Below are 13,287 nucleotides of genomic sequence, written 5' to 3' on the forward strand. Positions count from 1 at the left end.
TAAGGGAGAAAACATATTTTGAAAATATGAGTTTTACATATCTTGAAGTTACTTAATAATCTTAAAAATACAAGTTATTCAAAAACTAGCGTAGAAGACTTCCACAGAAGTCTTCTCGGATCAGCAAGAAACTTTAATAAATATGAATGTTGGTAACCTCATAAATATCACAAATTAAGTTATAAATTTCATTCACTAGCTAAAATATTGATTAATATACATGAATTAACAAGAAAATGTTAAAAATTCTTTATAGTTTTAGAGAAAATGAAAGTTTATTAAACATTAACGCAGACGACTTCCATGGAGGTCGTCTGGCAGACTTCAAGGAAGTCATCCATTTAGGTTAGTTTTGCAAATGATTTTTAACCTAGATGACTTACATGGAAGTCGTCCATCTTTGTTTGTTAAAAAAAAATCCGAGACAACTTACATGTAAGTCGTCTAGGGAAAACGGGTTATTTTTGCATTTAACCGGATTGTGTCAGAAATTTGACTTTTCCTTAACGAATTATCTTAGACGGCTTCCATTGAAGTCGTCCATGATTTTATTCTGAGATTCTGGTCAAACCTTTCTTATCTTGGACGACTTCCATGTAAGTTGTCGGACGGTCGACTTCCGTGTAAGTTGTCTAAAAATAATATATATTTTTTTGTTTTATTTTTCAATTGCAAAACTAACATGAGACGACTTCCATGTAAGCTGTCCCGGTATAACAAAATATTGATTTTTTTTAATTTTCTACTCGACGACTTACGTGTAAGTCGTCCAAGAAAAATCAAATTTCTGACACAATACGCTCAAATGCAAAACTAACCCGTGTAAGTCGTCTCGAATTTTTTTTTAACAAACAAAGATGGACGACTTCTATGTAAGTCGTCTATAAAAACACTTTTAAAAGTCAATTGCAAAAATAACCTCTGCATTGACCAGAAGATTTCTATTTAAGTCATCTGGACAAACAGATCTGGAAAAAAAAACTGATTTCATAGTTTAAACCAGTGAGATAACTTGTTTAGCACACATAAATCTTCTCCAGGCACCCATAATCTCTAACAAAAGTGACTCACCAAGAATCGTAAGCTTCAATGGCTCTATGAACCATAAAAATTTTAGAATCAAAATCTTGAGTTTTTTGGATGAATATGGAGAGAAAGTGAAAGAGATGTTGTTTTTAGTTCACAAGAATTGAGAAAGAAAGAGTGTAAATCGATTCTTAGGTGCATTAAGAGGTTGAAATTGGTTGTTCATGGTGGTTGGTGTATTGATGGCAATGGTAATATTGTGAATACTTGAGGAAGATGAGAGTGATATAGTAAAATATGCATTTTTGAAAAGAAAAAAAATTAAAAAAGTAATGGCATTTTCGTGAATAATCTGAACTTTGGGGGTTAAAGAGACAAGTCAAAGTTCCCAAAAAAACATGGGTTAGTTTTGTATTTGACTTCAAATTTTTAGTCATATTTGCAAAAACTCCTAATAGTATTTTATTGGGCAATTCTATTAAATAAACCATTTTCAAGTTTTGATCACAAAAAAAGATCCCAAGGAGAAAAATGACTAAATTTTTTCATTTAATAGGTAAAATGATCCTAATACTCTAGATATATATATATATAAAAACTAAAAAAAAAAAAATTTTTTTATAGTTTAAGAATATATGTTTTCAAATTCCAACTTTTTTATAAATTTTTATTTTATTTTATTGTTTTTTAAATTTTTTTTCTAATTCTGTTTTTGTAATTCGAAAATACTTTTTGAAACTTTTTTCAAATTTTTAATATTTATTTTTTGTTTTATAAAATTTTAAATCTCAATCTCAAATCCCCACCCATTGACTCTAAACCCTAATGTTTGGATTAGTTAACCCTAGGGGTATATATGTATATTTACCTCTTTAATGAAACATTTTAGTGATTTTGATCATTAGGGTCTATATTTGTGACAAAAACGTTTTTAGAGAGATCCTAGAGTATTTCCCTATTTTATATGTACGATCATATAAATATATCATATATATTATATTTTAAAATTTTAAAATACTATTAATTTTCATATAATTAATAGTATTTTATACGTACGATCATATTTTATTTTTCTTATATATATTTAAAACATGTTTTTAATAATTGCAATTGGAAAATATTTTAGTAAATATTTTTGAATATATGGATATTTTTAATCAATTTTTTTATATAAATTAACTTTAAATTAATATTTTGATTTGAAATATGTATATAAATTTTAAATTTTGTTTTATAATTATTTTAGACAAATGATGTTTTTAGTTAATTAGATTGGACTATTTTCGTATATTTTAATGCTAGTCCAAATATATAGTTTTTGAATAATATAATGGACTTCTAATTTTTTTTTTAATAAAATAATCTCACTACTTATTTTTTTTTAATATTGTTATCCATGTTTTCAAACAATATTATATTTCTTTTTTTTTATTGTTATTTATGTTTTCAAACATTTTCTAAATGTACTTCTACTAAAATAGATGCGATGATACGTTCAAGTTCATGGTATATAATTTGTGATCCTCATTAAAAAATTTCTTAATTTATCATGCCTTATGTGCAGATATCATTCAACGAGGTAACGAACCTTAACTATATATTATAGGCCTTACGAAAATGGCGAGTAAGTATGTTAAATTCGTTTTCACTTTGTCATTTTTTGTGTGCCTAACAACCTTCTTTTGCTTCTAGTATCTTATTTCCTTCCTCTCTAACATTTTGATTGTTTGAACCAAAGCCATGTAGTCTTCATACTGAAAGCTGAATTCACAATTTGTTACCCAATCCAAAACTTGTTTCTGTCGTCTGTGTTTCATGATAAGAGTTATAACATGCACACTCACTCAAGTAATAGTGTCAGCTTTGGGGTAGTGCTAGAGGTGCAAGAGCACAGGGTCTTCATATTTTCATGAATATTTGTTTACTATTTAGGGTCTTTATTTTTGAAATTATTTTACATTAAGGGTCCAAATTTTAAAGTCATTCACTAACATAGGTAAGAAAATATTGCACAAGGTCCACATAATTTTTAAGCCGGGCACGTGTTTCACTTCACATATGTGTGCTTTGTGATTGATACAAGGTTTGTTACTTTGTTGAGCCTTGATGTTGTCCCGAGTGAGTTTTTAAAGAATCAGCTTAAAACTAATTGCAACCTCTCTGTTTTCCCATGAAAGTAACCTTGTTAAAAGTTAGAAAACTTTGCGACTTGTATAATATAATCTATAAAAAAAGTTTCTGTTTAGGGGCACAGTTTTATAGAAACTTGTCTTTAGTCTTTAGAACACTTTAGTGGAATCAATAATGGAAATAATATTCAGTCTTCAGTTTCTGGGTAGTGGAATCAAAATTCTTCAGTAAAGGTTGTAAAACCACTGTACAGTTATAAAAGAAAATTCTTCAGTAGCCTTTAGAAACCTCTCTTCAGCAAACTCGTGAGTATAGCAAGAATATACATTAGTTGCATACATCTTAATAAGATTTTGTTAAGTAAATACAGCCAGAAAGTCTTGGAGCACTAGCAGAAGTACACAAAAAAGGAGAACAAAACAATTACATTGAAAAGTCTAAGCATTGACGGTCGATAAATATTCTCTAAATATTATACTGAAAAAAGTAGAAAGATAATAATGTAAAGATAAGAGAAATATATGTGTGTGAACGTGCAGTCAGTCAACAAATAGGAATCTTCCACCAATTTTTTTTTTTTGACTAGAGTCAACAGATAGGAAACTTCTGCTAAGTTATACTACTTATAAAGTCTTAAAACATTCTTCAGCATATCAATCATCAAGTCTCTCTCTCTCTCTCTCTCTCTCTCTCTCTCTCTCTCTCTCTCTCTCTCTCTCTCTCTCTCTCTCTCTCTCTCTCTCTCTATATATATATATATATATATATATGGCTCTCCCATTAGCTTTGTCTTCCTCTTCTCGCACTTGGGTGTACGATGTTTTCCCAAGCTTCAGTGGGGCAGACGTTCGTGTTACTTTCCTCAGCCACTTTCGTAAGGAGCTTAACCGGAAACTGATCATTGCTTTCAAAGACAGTGAGATCGAGAAAAGCCACTCCATCGGACCCGAGCTTAAACAGGCCATTAAAGATTCGAGGATCGCGGTGGTTATCTTCTCCAAAAACTACGCATCTTCAAGCTGGTGTCTTAATGAGTTGCTGGAGATAGTAAAGTGCAGGGAAGAGTGTGGTCAAATGGTGATACCTGTTTTCTACCGTTTAGATCCTTCCCATGTGAGGAAACAAACCGGTGAATTTGGTAAAATCTTTGAAAAGACATGCCACGACGAAACAGAGGAAGTGAAGATAAGATGGAGTGAAGCTTTGACCGATGTAGCTAATATCCTTGGATATCATTCTGTCATATGGTACGATTTTATGAACCATTCTTTTTCTCTTCTTCTTATATATCTTGATTCTTGAATCAACGTTGTTACTTGTGTTTGACATTATATTTTTTTATTGTTAGGGGTAACGAAGCAGACATGGTTGAAAAAATTGTCAATGATGTTATAGAGAAACTACTTTTAACTCCAGCAAAGGATTCTGAGGACTTTGTCGGCATCGAAGATCATATTGCAAAATTGAGTATGTTGTTGCAGTTGGAAGCAGAGGAAGTGAGGATGGTTGGTTTATGGGGTTCTTCCGGGATTGGAAAGACTACTATTGCAAGAGTTTTATTCAACCGACTTTCTCGACACTTTCAAGGTAGCATTTTCATAGACATGGCTTTCGTATCTAAGAGTATGGAAATTTTCAACAGAGCTAATCCGGACGACTACAATATGAAGTTGCATTTGCAAAAAAATTTCCTATCTGAAATCCTAGGGAACGGAGACATAAAGATAAATCATTTGAGTGCGGTTGAGGAGAGGCTGAAGAACAAGAAAGTTCTTATTTTCATTGATGATGTCAGGGATCAAGTTGTGCTAGATGCCTTGATTGGTCAAATTCAATGGTTTGGAAGTGGGAGCAGAATCATTGTGGTAACAAACGATAAGCATTTTTTAAGGGCACTTGGGATTGAACACATTTACGAGGTCTGTCTCCCATCTGAACACATTGCTATAGAGATGTTATGTCAATCTGCTTTCAGGAAAAAGTCTCCACCTGAAGGTTTCGACGAGCTTGTTGTTGAAATTACAAGACTTGTTGGTAGTCTTCCTTTAGGTCTTACTGTTTTGGGTTCATCTCTACGAGGAAGGGATATGGAGTACTGGATAGATTTGTTGCCAAGGCTTCAGAATGGTATAGATGGGAAAATTGAGAAAACATTGAGAATCAGCTATGATGGATTAAGCAGCGAAGATAAAGCTATATTTCGCCATGTCGCATGCCTTTTCAATGGTGCAAAAGTCACAAACCTGAAGTTGTTGCTCGCAGATAGTGGCTTGAATGTTAATGTTGGGCTGAAAAACCTAGCTGATAGGTCTCTCATTCATTTAAGAAAGGGTCATGTGGAAATGCACCGTTTGCTACAAGAGATGGGTAAAAAAGATGTTCGCCTTGAGAAGCCTGAAAACCAGGAATTTCTGATGGATTCACAAGATATTTCTGATGTACTCAGTGAAGGCATTGTAAGTTTTTTCATATATTCGTAATCTTTTCATTTATTTTAGAGGAAAACAAATAGTTAGCATTTGTTAAAAAAATTAATATTTCTTGTTGATATTTTGCAATTTTCAGGGTACTCAAAAGGTTATAGGTATAGCGTTGGATATTGATGAGATAGATGAGTTTTATGTGCATAAGAGTGCTTTCACAAGGATGCGCAATCTCCGTTTCCTCAAACTTTACTCGAGACTGAGATTGTACAGAGAAGGTAAATTGCAGCTACACGGAAACTTTGACTATTTGCCTCCTAAACTTAAATTATTGCATTGGGATGAATTTCCAATGAGATATATGCCTTCTAAGTTTCGTCCTGAAAACCTCGTCGAGCTCATAATGGAGGATAGCAAGCTCGAGAAGCTCTGGGAAGGGATTTTGGTAAGTTTTGATAATAGTTTGTTATGTTATCAGTAGTGAGATTATAATCTATATTTTACTTTTTGGATGACAATCATGTTCTACTGAGCTCATGTGTTTTGTTCCTTCTTTTGTTGACTACAGACGCTTCCATGTCTCAAGGAGATGGATCTGTCCGGATCTCAGAACTTGATAGAAATGCCAGATCTTTCAAAGGCCACCAATCTAGAGACACTTAAACTTCGGAATTGCTATAGTTTGGTGAAGCTTCCTTCCTCTATTCCACATCCCAACAAACTGACGACAATAAACTTGAAGAACTGTCGGAATCTGGAAACTATTCCAATAGGCATTAGCCTCAAATCTCTCGAAGTGCTAAATCTCTATGGATGCTCAATGCTGAGGACTATTCCCCTATTCTCAGTCAACATCTCACATCTCAGTATAGACGAAACATCCATCGAAGAAATCCCTTCAGTTTTGCAGCTGGAGAATTTTCGTCTCGAGAATCTCTCTTATTTAAGCATGAAAAACATAAAGAGTGAGAAACTGTGGGAAAGGGTGCAGGTATGTAGTTCCAAACTTGACGTTTTCTCCCTAAACTTTGACAATAAATTAAATAGTTACATTAATAATATAATAAAAATTTAGATTTTTCTGTATATGTTATATATTTTTTTAAATAATAATAAATGACTAAAACTGTTGTTATGTACCATGTAAATATACATATCTTTTGATTTCGAAATTTACATTGAATAAATATTGATAACTTAATTTTTGATTCTCAATTTGTCTTGAATTTTTAAAAATAATTATAAAATATTAAAACTATTTAAAGTCTCAGTTTTTTTTATCAATAGTTTAAAAAGATACAAATGATCACAAAACATATAAGTATGAAGCCTTATTTAATAGATGACCATATTAAAAAAATATTATATATGTCAATATCGTTTAAATTAATTTGACAAAGTACAAACCCTATATGACTAATTAAGGTTTTTTTGTAACTAATTAATATGATTTTTTTTTTTTGTAATTGGTTCAGCCGCTTACTCTCCTCACCACGATGCTGTCTCCCTCTTTGAATCAGTTGTATCTCTCGGAAATCCCAAGCTTGGTGGGGCTTCCATCTTCATTTCAGAATCTCCATCAACTGATGCATTTGGAAATTAAGAACTGCATAAATCTTGAGACTCTTCCCACTGGAATCAACCTCCAATCTCTGTGGGAACTAAATCTTAGTGGATGCTCAAGGTTGAGGACTGTTAGATTCGGGTTTATTATGGGCTTCCAACTCAAAACCAATTGGCAATTAGTGGATTGGCCCTAACCCTTTATATAATAGTAGATTAATTCTTATATATCCGATGTGGGATGTTTCTCATCAATAAGGACTTTTCCCGATATCTCTACCAACATCGGAAGACTCTATCTAAGCGAAACTGGGATTGAAGAGGTTCCTAGGTGGATTGAGAAATTATCCTGGCTTAGAGTCCTGTACTTGAATGGATGCATAAATCTGGAGACTCTTCCCACCAGAATCAACCTTCCATCTCTCTATGTCTTAGATCTCAGTGGATGCTCACGGTTGAGGGATTTTCCTGATATCTCAACCAACATCAAAGTCATATGGATGAAAGGGTGCAACAAGTTAGAATATGTCAACCTTAACTTTTTTAAACTTACAAGACTTGAGGAAGTTGACTTTTCAAACTGCTTAAATTTGGATAAAGAAGCTCTGTTTCAACAGAGAACATATTTGGGTTGTCAACTGTGGTTTTCAGGAGAAGAAGTACCTTCATATTTCACTCACCGTACTACTGGAACCTCCTCCTCTTTAACCGTCCATCTACTTCCCAGCTCTCTCTCGCAGCCATTCCTCAGATTCAGGGCTTGCCTTGTGCTTTTTGACAACTACGTAGCTAATTTCCGCTTCAAAGGCAGATTTTGGAACAGCTTTGATTCCTTTGGTCAACAGGCACAAGACTTCTGGGGTGAAACAGAGTATTATTCGATCAAGCCATTTGTGAAGGGTAGTCATCTGTTAATATTGGACTGTGATATCCATCTAAGCATAGGCAGTGATATCCTAGCTGAAATGAACTACACCCATGTAGATTTGCAGCTTGATTTTCCCTCTGAGTACGAATTGAAAGAATGGGGTATACGACTCTGTTCACTAGCGGACAACCAACTTGGTAATCCAAACACTCTACCACATGTTTTCGAAACCGATGGAGGCAATACGCTTTATCAGGCCGGAGAAGGTGAAGGATGTGGAAGCAATGATCAAGTGACCGAAAGAAGCAGTAAAAGAATGCGGGTAAATCATTATACATGAATTCAACATAGTAATATTTATGCCTCGTAATTTCTAATACCGAGCGTCTTTCTTTTCTTTTCTGCAGATGTCGTGAACAAACTTTGAATCTTTGGTTGTAAAGCAGAGCATCTAATTATGAATTATTTTAATGGCTTCTTCCACTAAACCAAAGAGGCGTTTCAACTAGGAATGTCAAACGGACATGATGTTCAAACGGACAGCCCATGTCTAAATTATCTAAGATTAGACTAAATCTGCTGAAACGGGCGAAATCCAATTGCGTCCATGAGTAAAACTGGGCTGGACCATCTTAAAATTGTGCAGCCCAAATAGATAAAATGTATAGGTCTAAGAAATTGAGAAAAAAATATAATTTCACTTTGTCTTGCCAAAACTACAAAATAGAATTTTTCGTCAAAACCACGTTTTTTTATCAAAATCGTAAAATCGTATTTTTTTTGCTATAATCACAAAATTACATTTTCCATAAAATCGAGTTTTCGCCTAAATAAAAAAATTAAGTTTTCTCACTAAAACTGGAAAACCCTGTTTCCGCCAAAACTATAAAATCGTGTTTTCTCGCTTAAACAATAAACTCGCCAAGAAAATTGTATTTTTTTTTTCAAATAATAAAAAAATTCTTACCAAACTGGAAAATCACATTTTTCGCCAAAATCATAAAACATCGTATTCTATCTAAAACAGTAATATCAAGTTTTTTCGATAAAACTGTAAAATTGTATTCCCGCCAAAACTGTAAAATCATGTTTTCCCGCATCAACAAGGTCTCTCTTTCTTCCTTTTAGAAGCTGGGTTCAGTGGTGGTGTAGATATCAACAAGGTCTCTCTTTCTACCTTCTACTACTTAAGCCCGCATCCTTATGGAGTTGCTTATAATTAAAAAAAAAAACTGGGAAATATCCGAACTCAGCAGCTCATCTTTGGACTGAAGACAAGGCTCTCTTTCACTTTCACTGTTGAAAATATCAACGTTTATAAAACTCTGTATTTAGATCTCTGTTTATGATGTTGTGTTTGTAACTTAATAATGCTTCAAAAGGACAAAATAATGTAAAAATATCAGAAAGTTTGGAACTTTATCTCCTTACTAACTAGGATCGGCCCGTCCTACGGGCGGGTTGTGGATTATAAAATGATCTTGAAACTAAAGTATTAATATATTAAACCTTGGTTGTTCATATGTCTCATGGTTTTTTTTTGCTGTTGGAGGGAGGAATGCATGGGAGTTTGATGGTTTATCCGAGTTTTGTTATACGTTGTTAAGTAGTTGGTAGATATACTAAATTTAGGATTATGGATGTCTGGACAATAATAGCAACTATTGCTTCAGTTGTACAAATTAAATAGTGTTTTAATGGTAATGACAAAGGAACGGATACTATGTTTTTTTTTCTTCTCCGTATGAAATAATTTAATTTTAATTGTTTCGTTGGAATGAATTGTTTAATTATATATGTATCTATCTATATTATATGTGTGCAGATTGATTTTCTGTGCTGGAAAAATTGCTACTATATTTATGCGTGTATGTAAACATATATATTTTATAAACCTATATATTAGTGTTATTTGAGTATTTTCATTTAAAAAATATGTGAAGCACATAAACACAAATCAGAGGATAGACTATATAAACGATACGATGCGAGGATCCGTAGACGATGTTTTGAGTAAGTGTAATAAGGTCACCAACTAAATGACTGTATGTCCTGATATTAAACTGTTATTAAAATTTTAAAAATAAGATCGGGATAGCAGAAGAACTTGTCCACTTCGACGCTTACGCTGTGTCTCTCCGTTCACTGAGAGAAATGAGTCGTCCCAATATCAAATATGCAATGAAAATTACGACAATTATTCACTGCAAACAGACTCGTGTATATAAAAATGTATAAAGTAAATGTGTAGCTCTAACCTCGGTCATCCGGACGTCTTTAAAGATTTCTTTGTGGCAGTAACATGAACTGTGAAGTTTGGTGGTTACATTCTCTAAAATGATGTTTAATGATCCATGTATTTAGAATGTAGGCGGGACGTCCGCCATTTTTACAGCCTCATTGTTGTAGTTCCTCATTTGTGTGAGAAATAAGGAGATCATAAGCTTTGACATAAGCCTACATGTGGAACTTCTATTTGTTATTTCAGATGGAATCTAAGTCACATGCAGCCATTGTCGTCGTTCGGAGATCGGAGCATGTCACATATTCCATAATCAAACTTGTAGTTGGCAGTCTACGCACCATAATATCTCCACCTAAATCAGTGGAGTGTAGGATTTTCGGCACTTCTGACTGCGGTCGTGGGCTGCAACGTGCGGGGTCAACACACTGTGTTATTCATATTGCACGGTTTATGAGGTGTTGAGAAATTTTTCCTTTTCATGAATTGAATTTTAAATTTATTCAACCAAAAAAACTCTTTTGTTTATTTTACAAATGCATCATATTAAAGAATAAAAAAGTTTAAATTATTTATGGTCTATATTTTCTATGATCTTGAAACTGGTGTTGAGAAAATTGAGAGACGTGGTAAGCTCACAGTTTCCCAGGTCTGTTGTTTATTTGTCGGTCAGTGGCATTTGTTGCTTAAAACCTTAAAGCACAATTTAAAAACGATTGCAAGCGGTACTTTGTTATGGCTAGGTTGTTCAAAATCTTTTTTTTTTTGTTTCTTTGCGCTATTCTAAAAGCCCCAACAGAAGCTTGTACTATTGTATGTTTGATATGTGACGTGTGGATTGTGTAATGGCTTCGTTATTAACACATGTATTTTGAGTTTTTGTTACCCATGGTCATGGTTCCATGTCCGGGTTCGACACTTCGACACGTCATTTGGTTCAATAAGAAGTATACCATGGTTTCCATAGTGGACTGAAATTATTACTTTTTTTTAAGGAATTTGACTGTTCCTTTTAATATAAATGTGTTCTAAGCGTTGACAACATAATTGTTGGGTGATTCCTAATTTTTTAAAAGTAATAATGTAGTCCTTACAGGGTTTATATTGGTTTAATAGCAACAGTTTAAGGTTGATGATTCAAACAAATGACCTTCAAGCTCTGCTTCTGATTCCATTGTTTTAGTTGTTGTGGGTGCTGATAAAAAAAAACAGAAGGTGCTGTGAGGTCAGAGTTCAAGCAAACAACTATCCTGACTAACATGGGTTGCAGGGAGGTTAGTATGCAGTTCTTGAGGGTGGCTTTTATTGGGACGCTATGTTGCGCTGCAGCTTTGTAAGGGTGTTTTGCTAAATTTTTGGTTATTTGGTAAGTGACACTGTTCGTTTATATGACCCGGTGGGTTTTGTGTGTTGGTCTCAAACATTATCCTTACATTCGAACCCATAGAGAATAGTCAAATCCTCTCCTGCCAACAGCGCAAGACAAACAACAACTAAGAAAGATGCTTGAGTTTAACATGTTAACCCCTAAAATGCAAACTACATTTTTTTTCTTTTCCAAAAAAAAAAAAAACCAAAGACCTATCCAGTGAAATCACGGTATGGAACTCCATCAAGTCTAGCCAGCTTATTGCAATTAGTCATCTGTTGTCCTGCATGCTAGACATTGAACTCTTGCATATCCTCAGCGTCAAAAGTTCACTCAAAACACAAAAACCTGTATCAATTGTAAAACTCTGACGAACCGTAGAACATCCAAAGCTGTAAGAGCTAGCATCCTCATCTCAACTCCATCTCCTCACATAGCCACGTAATGCTCCTCTAACTAAACACAGACAAACGACAGAAAACTATATTTTGGCATAAAAAACACATAAGTAAACAAAAATTATCTTTTTGGCATCAAAAACACATATGGATGCAAACACTAAATTTCTCTCAAAAAGATCTAGTAAAAATGTTGCGCTTGTGGTTAAACCAAAACAATCCAAGACCTAATTTTTTTTATGTTAGAATAGACAAAACAATAAGATTTACAGACAATCAAGCAATATTCAGAAGGTCAAGAATACAATTTCATTTCGTAGACAAACAAAAACTCCACAATCCGTAATCCAATATCAAAGTTCAATTTCAAAGCCTATTAAAATCATACGAAGAAGAAGAGAGAGTGACCATGATGAGCGAGAGATCTCGAGAGGAGGAATGAGAGGTACGGAATCGAAGATCTCCGCGACTCTGTCGTCCCTAGGGCTGATTCAAACCGATGAGGACTCCGTTCATCGTAACTTCTTGTGTCGCAGCTAGAGAATCCATTAAAGCAGAGGATTGATGAGTTAGCCACTCACATAATAAATTAACTTTGGTGTTATCACGGATTGAGAGGATGATGTTCAAGGAAAGATGGCTTACCTTTTATAGGTGCTGAGAGACCAACTTGCAGAGATTAGACAACCATGAATAAATAACCATTAACGTTTCAAAGGATTAGAAAGGAATGCGTAAAGACGCAAACGAAGCTTCTTACATAGATTCTTCAAGACTACATCCTCTTGAAACTCCATTATTGGTGAATTAAAGACGATTTAAGGTGATTGAAAGCAAAACCGTTACAGGTTCTAGACAGCCGCTGCGGCGATAGGCGACGAACGAAGAACAGGAAGGGAGCATCTGTTTAGGGTTCCCCGTAGAAGACGTATGCGGACGGGCCTCGCGACAGAAAACATTTGATTAGCGCGTGACGAAGCCCACGTGAAGCCCGTTCGGACAGAGCAACGCTTAAGTGAAATGGTGCGGATCCGACGTGGCAGCGCGAGAGAGCTTCTATTTCCGACGTGGCATCCGAGCTGGCATGCCCAGAAGAGATACAATGCTTCTTTTATATATATAGATAAGAGGCTATAAACATTGCTGTGATTTGTTTGGCCGTGATTAAGTCAACAAATAGGAAACATCCAGTTGGCTTTCAAAGGTCAGTGAAACAATTGTGAAATTGGATGTTGAAGACTTATGAAACCGGCCAAAAAATGAAGTTG

The 13,287-nt window shown here is 34.3% G+C and overlaps 1 protein-coding gene and 1 long non-coding RNA gene across 2 annotated transcripts; one reads left to right on the forward strand and one right to left on the reverse strand.

The window, feature by feature from the left end:
* The first annotated feature begins 3,834 nt into the window (after positions 1-3,834).
* LOC106410675 (disease resistance protein RPS6) lies at positions 3,835-8,755 on the forward strand. The gene is made up of 6 exons (XM_048773228.1): positions 3,835-4,403; positions 4,505-5,612; positions 5,722-6,024; positions 6,148-6,570; positions 7,055-8,332; positions 8,418-8,755. Exons 1-5 carry the CDS (start codon positions 3,925-3,927, stop codon positions 7,337-7,339), a joined length of 2,598 nt encoding a protein of 865 aa, XP_048629185.1. The 5' UTR covers positions 3,835-3,924; the 3' UTR covers positions 7,340-8,332; positions 8,418-8,755.
* Positions 8,756-11,594: 2,839 nt separating this feature from the next.
* Positions 11,595-13,101, reverse strand: LOC106410679. Its single transcript, XR_007333879.1, has 3 exons — positions 12,665-13,101; positions 12,428-12,555; positions 11,595-12,077 (listed from the first exon to the last, which is right to left on the reverse strand). It is a non-coding gene; the product is annotated as an uncharacterized LOC106410679 (long non-coding RNA).
* Positions 13,102-13,287: the final 186 nt, after the last annotated feature.

Source organism: Brassica napus, unplaced genomic scaffold (genome assembly GCF_020379485.1).
Source record: "Brassica napus cultivar Da-Ae unplaced genomic scaffold, Da-Ae ScsIHWf_22;HRSCAF=44, whole genome shotgun sequence".
Classification (NCBI taxonomy): Eukaryota; Viridiplantae; Streptophyta; class Magnoliopsida; order Brassicales; family Brassicaceae; genus Brassica; species Brassica napus.